At 25.1% G+C, this 9,259-nt stretch overlaps 2 protein-coding genes across 7 annotated transcripts; one reads left to right on the top strand and one right to left on the bottom strand.

The window, feature by feature from the left end:
* Positions 1-1,112: 1,112 nt before the first annotated feature.
* Positions 1,113-4,039, top strand: LOC122636015 (WD repeat-containing protein 91). 2 transcript variants are annotated; one of them, XM_043826807.1, is made up of 8 exons: positions 1,113-1,323; positions 1,646-1,910; positions 1,987-2,102; positions 2,187-2,374; positions 2,443-2,761; positions 2,845-2,966; positions 3,081-3,735; positions 3,820-4,039. In XM_043826807.1, the coding sequence occupies exons 1-8, from the start codon at positions 1,204-1,206 to the stop codon at positions 3,967-3,969; spliced, it is 1,935 nt and encodes a 644-aa protein (XP_043682742.1). In that variant the 5' UTR covers positions 1,113-1,203; the 3' UTR covers positions 3,970-4,039. The 2 variants fall into 2 exon arrangements, with proteins under 2 accessions (XP_043682742.1, XP_043682743.1); XM_043826808.1 differs by having other exon boundaries at positions 1,182-1,380.
* Positions 1,956-6,199, bottom strand: LOC122636016 (transcription initiation protein SPT3 homolog). 5 transcript variants are annotated; one of them, XM_043826810.1, is made up of 6 exons: positions 5,810-6,193; positions 5,445-5,675; positions 5,037-5,351; positions 4,765-4,952; positions 4,512-4,667; positions 1,956-2,531 (listed from the first exon to the last, which is right to left on the bottom strand). In XM_043826810.1, exons 1-5 carry the CDS (start codon positions 5,883-5,885, stop codon positions 4,530-4,532), a joined length of 948 nt encoding a protein of 315 aa, XP_043682745.1. In that variant the 5' UTR covers positions 5,886-6,193; the 3' UTR covers positions 1,956-2,531; positions 4,512-4,529. The 5 variants fall into 5 exon arrangements, with proteins under 5 accessions (XP_043682745.1, XP_043682746.1, XP_043682748.1 ...); XM_043826811.1 differs by lacking the exon at positions 1,956-2,531 and having other exon boundaries at positions 4,415-4,667; positions 5,037-5,183; positions 5,253-5,351; positions 5,810-6,199; XM_043826813.1 differs by lacking the exon at positions 1,956-2,531 and having other exon boundaries at positions 4,415-4,667; positions 4,765-4,862; positions 5,810-6,196.
* Positions 6,200-9,259: the final 3,060 nt, after the last annotated feature.

The raw sequence follows: 9,259 nt of genomic DNA on the forward strand, positions 1-9,259 counted from the left end.
TATATAATAATGTTAAATGCATTCATTATATCCTTATATAAATATATATATATATGTATGTATGTATGTATGTATGTATATATATGATGTGTGTATATATATGTGTATATATATATATATATATATATATATATATACACATATATAATTAGTTCTGACTGATTATATTATGTATTTTTTTAATGATATTTTCGTTTGACGCTTATAAAATCTAATTTTTAGATTATTAGTAATTTATTGTTTGTTTATGATTTTATTCTTTCTATTCCTACTTTCTATATTTGCATGCATTATCTCAAAGCATCGAATTTAAGCTGTAAAGGTTCAATAATTTTTGTGCGAAATTATACAAAATAAATATAAATAGAACAACGTAGCCAATTTTCACTATAAAAAAAAAAGAAAATCGTGCCTTTTTGAAAATCAACTGTATTAGCTATTTACTGTTTATCTAATTCCTATGACACAAGATCCCATTTGTAAAAATTAGTGTGCGATTTGTAAAAATGTTGAACAAGTAAATATCGAATGCCTATTTTTCTCTTTATATTTTAAACAATAAATAACTATTATGTGCGTGTAAAAAAATTTGTTGTAATTTACTTTTTTCTTTTTCTACTTTCATTTTTTTGTATTTAATTATCTAATTAAAAATTAATTAAACAATATTTTGAATAAACAATTCGTAACATCTACAATAAATATTTGTTTTTTTCTGTTATTTAAAATTTACCACGATATTTTCTTCATTGTAACAATATCAGATCAATTTTAATAGTTAAAGGTTAATTTCCTAATCTTTAATCTTTAAGTCTTTTAATTTAAATATTCGTAAGTTACGCTTCTATCTTTCTTCTTATGTTCAAGGATATGATTGGTCGATACTCTTTAATTTCAGTTCAAAGATATGAAATTCTCTGTAGAATATAAAATATATATATCAAAAAAATTATAATCGTGAATTCTATTATAGGATACATGTTTATTTACGTAAATATATATCATATTAAATATCAATTGATATTAAAATTTCTTATGAATATATGATTGATAATAAAATTGTATTTTCGTTTCGTTCGCGCCTCGTTTACATTCATTAAGAAAACAATATGGCTACGTTAAAATTCAAAATGGCTGAAGGATGACAACACAGTGCTGTCAATTGAAAGAAAGATTGAATGTTACTACGAATTTGGAGGGAAAATGTCTCATATACAGTATGTTGATGAGCTGGTCAAGGAGTATTTGTTATTTCGAGGATTTAGTCAAACTCTGAAAGCCTTCGACAACGATTTAAAAACCGAGAAAGAAAAAGGTTTCAGGGTGAGAACATCGCAATATAAGATATGAAGAAATAAAAAATTCAACAATATTTACTTTGTATGCAGCATTATTGAAAGATGTTTATGTATTTATTTGTTCGACGTATATAGAATTCATTATTTAATATGATTGAACTATAACAATTCATATCATTTTAATCAGTCAATATTTAAATGCAGTTTCAAAATAATCCATTTTCAATACATAACCCCTTTATTATTTTTTCAAGAAAATATGAACGTTAAAAGAAATAATTTATGATTAATGCGAATGCAAGTTAATAACTTTCTATTGATCATTCATTTCTTTTTTTTCCCATTAGGTTGATAAAATTGTTGATCAATTGATGCAATATATATACACATATGATTTATTATCTCTGAGAGAATTATGGGGTCATTTAGATATTAGAATGTTTTCTCGTTTGGAAAATCATTTTACTCCGGCTATAAGAAAATTAGAGAATGCTGTTTTAAAAATGTATCTAGTAAATGCAGCTGTAAACAATAAGCAAGATCGTATTCAAGAATTTTTTACTAAAATGGCACCGGAATTGCAAGGACATTCAGAATGGAAAGAATGGTTTGGTATGATATATTTTAGTTATAAAAATTATTATTGAATATACAAAATATATATTATCTTTTAATTATAATCTTACAGCGTTACCATTTGTAAAAAATCCTGAAGATAATCCAACATATTCAGTACATTTTAGCAGACAATGGCAAGATACTATGTTGGTTTCTTTACATAATTTTCTTGCAACTATTTTTCAAGTAGGTAAATTTCAAGTTTTAATTATAAATATGAAATGGATAGATTAACATATGTTATATCTGCAATGAGTTAAACTTTTATAGTGTATGCCACAACCAACATTATTAACAATAGATGAAGATACGAATAAGTTAAAACGTTTACAAGAGGAAAATGAAGCATTGAGACAAAAATTAAATGAACCTATTAAAATAGAAACAATTGCTGATGTAAATCCAGGTCCAGTGCCACAGTATCCACCAATTATGGATGACTTTTACATCATTGCTCAGTATGTATTATTCTTTTATATATCGTATTAAATAATTAAATTATACATCTACATTATTTTTTATTTAGGGAATCTCCTTTAATGGAAAATCCTAAAACACTAAGAAGTTTAATAAAGAATATAGGTGGTGGTTCCAGTCCAATTTTAAGTAGAAAATCTGCAACAAGTATTAAGAAACATACAGAATCTGATATAGCATCTACGAAAAGGACAAATACAAAAGGAAGGCTGAATTCAGTTGCTAAAACTGAAGTAGTTGCTAAAAGAAGCATGAGTTGCGATTCTCGATTAACAAGTACTAGAAAAAGGGACTCATCTATTGATACTACTTCTGTAGACAGAAAAACAAAAGAAAAAATCGAGTCAAGTTACATCCTTTTAAGTCAGGTGAATTAATTTTCGTAAACATTAAACAATTAATATTAAGACACAAATTAAAATTACAAATGCTATATGAAAATATTTTTCAGGAGGAATATACAGAACATAAAACATCCATTATTCAATGTAAAAGCAATGCAAGTGGTTCGTATGTAGCAACAGGCGATGCTGATGGCGTTATTAAAGTATGGACACCAATTCCATCACCAAAGTATATATTTTTTGCATATTGGTTTATAATATAAATTTTATGATATGTTAAAATTCATAAAACTATTTCTTTTCTTTTTTTTTTTTTTTTTTTTTTTTTTAATTTTTCTATTAGAACTGTTACGACATTTACTTCACCTATGACAAACGCAAATAAGGCTATAACTGCATTAGATTGGATATCAAAAAATGAGCGTTACTTTTTACATGGTGACAATAACGGACTAATCCAATTACACGATACGCGTGATTGTAAAACACTTTGGGAAATACAACATGAAGGATCACGGATTGTTACTTTACTTTGCAATCCCACTGATTCTACATTTGTATGCTCAGTATCAGATTCTACAGAAAGCAAATTACTTTTATATGACATAAAGTCGAAGAAATTAGAGAGAATTTTACCTACAGAACAAAACGTAGTTGCTTTGTGTTCTGCATTTAATCACAATGGTCAACTGCTTATCACAGGAATGTCAAATGGAAATATACTGATACATGATTTGAGACGAAATGAAATAATAGATAATCTCAGCTCTCATTCCAGTCCAGTAATTGATATAGAATTGATAAATGATTTCACAAATATTTGTGCACGAAGTGAAGATGGGAAATTATGCCAAAGAAGTTTGAACCACTCAGGAAAAATTTTGTGGGAAACTAAAATTAAGATTGAAAAAACTGCTTTCCATGGGAAATTATTTACGTTTGATCAAAGTGGAAATTATATGTTACTTTGTACACAAAGTGGAGGTAACATATATAAAGTAAGAAAAAAACATACAAACTATTGTACTTATTATAGATAAGAATATATAAATTTTGTATTTCTAAAAATATTGTATGTGTAGATGCCACCTGGTATGCAAACAAAAGTTTTAGAACTTGGTGGACATAAAGGAACATTATGTTGTGACTGGTCCAGTGCTAATCAATCTGGGACATGTATTACTGGTGGTGCAGAAGGAAAAGCCAGGGTATCAACACTATTATCCCCATGATACAGAAATAAAATTAGTATATGTGTGAATTCATGAATGGAGAAATGAGTCATTAAAAAAAAAATTAGCAGAAAAGAACAATTATGTAGATATTACTTTTGTTGGTATGTAATTATATTATCTATTATTTTTTAATCTAATTTTAGAATAGAATATACAAATAACATATATATTATGATATATCATAAAAGTGTAGTAATATTAGTAAAAAGTCGATTATTTCATAAAAAGTACAATGAATGCCAATGTATCTTTTTTTTTTAATGTAATATTAATATTATTTTATTTTTTAAAAATAATTAACAGATTACTAAGTTGTAAAATTTATAGAAAATGACTTATTAATGCAAATATGTAAAATGTGATCTTATATAAGTTTACTATCTGGGAAACAAAACATAATATGTACAGAAAACAAAAGTCAAAGTCAATAAATGCAAGTCAATTTTAATACAAATATTATCTACTAATATCATTTCTTTATTACAAAATATTATGGTTTGTATAGTAAAAATGGATACATAATCTTTTAAAAATCTTACCTCACTTATAGCATAAGTTTAACAAGAAAGGAATTTTAAATGAGGTGGACGCACTGACCAACGATTAAATGGTCCTGTTATATCTAACTGTGGTGACCAAAAACGTCTAAGAGCTTCAGTTATTTCAGCTGGAGTTATTGGTTTAGTTGCAGCACCCTAAATATATATATGGTATCAAATATTTTATATGCTCTTACGTATATACATATAAAACTTATTAAGAAAATTTGTAAATTAATTATATATTACAAACCTTTCCATGATAATATGGTTTATATGTATATGGATTAACATAACTTAGTTTAAGACGATCTATGGCATCTCCATATATTTTAGTCTGATCTTGCCGTACTAGAAAAACAAGATCAATAATTTGTGCAACTGTTTCATATGCTAAATATCCTAAAATCACATAACCTTCTTTGGATATTGTGATGGTACCTATAAATTTTACCAATTGCAATAAGATATAGATATATTATATATTTATATTTTTTAATGTGCAATATTATAGAAAAAAATTACCATCTGTACAAATCCAATCATTAAATTTATGACGATTTTTATTTGCAAAAGATGCATTACGTGCATTACTAAATTTAATATAACGAGCTTCATCCATTGAACGTGTAATCATCTCAGCACGAATACATCTGTTTAATTTTATTTCATCTATAATAGACTTATTTTCAAAAAGTTCTCCAGTATTATCAATGGTACTAAGAAATTCATGATATGGACCCTTTGGTTTACTATTTTGTAATTGTTCATTATCTACAATATCCTCTGGATCATCACCTTTCAAAACTTTATTGACAGAAGCTTTGAATTGTTTCAATTCTAGCAAAATTTTACAAAATTAATAATTTCAGTTGAAAAATTATTAGTTTAATAAAAAATTATGATATATAAATAAATATTATTATAGTATACCTAAATATTTAATCAACCGCTGTAGCTTAATTTTATCTTTACGTAACAAAAACATAAAATCTTCAGCTGTTACAACATTAGATTTTTTCAATACTCCTCGCCTTTCAGCAACTTCACATGCTTTTTTAACAATTCCTCTCATTTGATGCAACACGACATCTTCTATTATTTTTGCAGATTCTACTAATGGTTCACTACAATCACCAAACCCGTGCATCATTTGTCGAATTTCTATGATTATAAAATAATAAATATTAACTGCTATTTTAGAAACAAAGAATATCATTTAATTCTCAATAATTAATAAGGAAAGTAATTATCCGAAAATTGGAATATATTTAACCTATAATGGTAGATATGCACACCAGCTATGTAATTAGTTGATTCATTTTTATAATATTGAGGATCATTTGCAGATTTTGAATTAGATGCTTCCGCCATTATTAAATAATCTAATAATTAATCCTTAACAAGATTAAAAATACAAATACAAAACAAGACCTAGAAAGAGACAAATTTATAGTAAATGTCTACACTGTCGCCAGAAGGCCTCAAAGATATTAATCACTTTGGAAAAAGCTTATAACGCCATCTATGAAAAATTCGTAGAAACTAGATTAAAATTTACATCGAAATTATATTAAATTATTGTGTGTAAAACAATTAAACAAATGTTTTATATATATAGAATATTAGATTAGATCTTGGTAAAGCGACGATACAATGAAGGTTGTTCAACACTTTTTGCTCTTAGAGTATCTAGCTTTAGCGACAGGTACGAGCAAAATATGAACTAAATAACAATAAATAAAAATCAATAAAAATAAGTAATAATAAATGAAAATTAATAACAAATGACTATCAACTACGTTATATTAAAAATAATGCATGTACTCTCAAAAAAAAAAAGAAAAAATAAAGAAGAAAAGGAAAAAAAAACATTTTATGAGACGATTTTTTTCGAAGAATTAATATGCATAATTTATATAATATAGATATATAATATTAAAACAAATATAATAATAAATATATTAAGTAATAATACAATCTATTTATATTTCCATTGAGATACAAGAAATAGAAAATTTGAAAAATGGAAAAGATCACCATAGAACATAATAAATTTCAATTGAATTAAAAATGCAGCCATTAGCTCGACAGTACTTGCATTAATTGAATTAGTCATATATTGCAAGTAATATCGATTTCCAGGTCTCACCACATGGAGGTTGCTGCATACGGAGACCCACGGGCTAAAGACTCTACTGTTACTATCAATTACTTTGGAATTATATAAAATTAATTTGGTATTATATAAAATCATTATTATACCATATTTAATAAGAATTATTAGAAATTTGGAAAAAAGAAAGAAACAAAAGAAAGAAAATCAATCGCGAAACGAATCAAAAATTTTTTTCTAATCAATTGTAATTAGACGAAAATTTATGAATCCGTTTGATATCGTCCTACCTGCCCGGTAAAGAATAGAACCCTTCATATGGAATTCTATTCCTTTTAAACTAACGTGGTCCATTACGCTGAAATCAGAAATAGAACGCTTACTATAAACATAGTTTACTATAAACATAGTTTATATACTTATATAAAAATTATATATTTCATTTGATATTATTTCATAATGAAAATATATAATACTATAAGTATATTGTCTTGTAACACAACAAAAATAGTTTAATTTTTTGTAAGATTAATGATTGGTCAATTTTTTTTTGTTGCGTTACATATATTATCTTATCATTTAACATATAATTGTATACACAATTTCTTCATAGGATGTAAACAGCATAGCTTCCTGTGAACATAAAACATTCAACACATTTTATAATTAAACAAGAAACATTAGAAATAATGTGCAAATTTCATATAATAAATAAGCGTTCTGCTGTTCACAGTCACCTGTGAACAGAAAACATCAAAAACATCTTATAATTAGACAAGAAGCATTCGAAATAATATGCAAATTTCATATAATAAATCAGCATTCTGCTTTCCACAGTCAGCTGTGAACATAAAACATCAAAAACATCTTATAATTAGACAAGAAGCATTCGAAATAATATGCAAATTTCATATAATAAATCAGCATTCTACTTTCCACAGTCACCTGTGAACATAAAACATCAAAAACATCTTATAATTAAACAAGAAACAATCAAAATCAATATGTATATTTTATACAATAAACAAGTAATCTGTGGACATAAGAAATTTATAATTTTATTACTTTCTAAAAATAAAACATTAAAATAAGAATTATTTTATACACACATATACATGCACACATACATATCTCATAAACGAAAAGAACAACCAACGAAGAGTGCAATCGAATCTGGCCAATTTAGATGATATTTCCTGAAACAGAAATTAACTATGTTTAGTTAAAATTTCTTTAATATTTCATATGAAAAAAAAAAAAAAAAAAAAACAAAAAAAAAGATTGCAATATATCCTCCACTTTTTTTATTTTTTATAATTCCGATTCTTCATTCGTCATCAATAATTAATTAGATCTCCACATTATTATTTTGCTTTAATTTCTTGTTAATTAAAGCACCTGAAAAACCTGAAACAAAAATTTTGCATGATGAAATCATAATCTTTATCAATTTATTTTTATGTCATACATTATGATAGTATGACAAATCTTGAAAGATTATTTTCAACACTGTTGTTAATACCCACTGATATATAAAAAGGATATTTTGCAATATTTAATCTTGAAACGTGAAAATGACACCTCTCTGTAACAGAAAACTATATAAAAAAGCATATGTGAAAAGACAAAATTTTTATTTACAATCTATGGGCAGATATTTTCATAATCTTGATAATTTAATAAGTAAAAAATTGTATACATATATATTTTGCCATAGATTTTAATGCTAAAAAAAAAATAAAAAATAAAAAAAAATAGAAAAAAATATAGTATTAAAATGGCCATAAAATTGGCACTGAATATATCGAATTCTCAATGTATTAGAAAATATGTTTTACATTTAAATAAAAATATGAAATTATGAATGAATTTTATGTACAAATATATAGAAATATATAGAAACACATATAAAGATAGAATTGCATAATAAATTGACAATTGTTTAATACAATTAAAATACATATTGTAAATAATTCAAGACACGTTATGAAAAAAAAGAAAGAATTGTGAATATTTCACAATATTTAAGAGTTAAGTCGCGTTAAAAAAAAAAAAAAAAAAAGAGAGAAAGGGAAGAGAGCAAAAGTACACTGCACCTTGTGTCGTATTATAAAATGCATACACAATTTTGTATACCGCCATAAACATATCCATAACGAGATTAAATATATATTTAATCAATAGATTACATATATCTTATATTATTACGTTTATACTAACGCGAAGTACGCAGTTACATCATGTGTCTGATGTACATATTACATCGTCAATATATAAGACACATTTGTAACTAATAAATTATAAAAAATACAGTAATACAATTTCACAATTTTAGAACCATATAGTTTGTATATGTATATGAAATAGTAATGAAATATAACATCTGAAAGAGGAAAATAAGATTATATATATATATATAAAAATATTACACATATTAGAGACAAAATAGTTTTAATATATTCTTGCATATTATTCTTATGAATTTATTTCATAGCTACTGCTTGCTTCAATAGATTATATTTTCCCTAACTACATCAAGTCTTACAGATTTTTAATCAGAATAATTAGAATCTATATGAGATGATGATTATATTTATACAAGTCATAAAATGACTCTTACAATAAATGAGCC

Source organism: Vespula pensylvanica, chromosome 20, assembly GCF_014466175.1.
Source record: "Vespula pensylvanica isolate Volc-1 chromosome 20, ASM1446617v1, whole genome shotgun sequence".
Classification (NCBI taxonomy): domain Eukaryota; kingdom Metazoa; phylum Arthropoda; class Insecta; order Hymenoptera; family Vespidae; genus Vespula; species Vespula pensylvanica.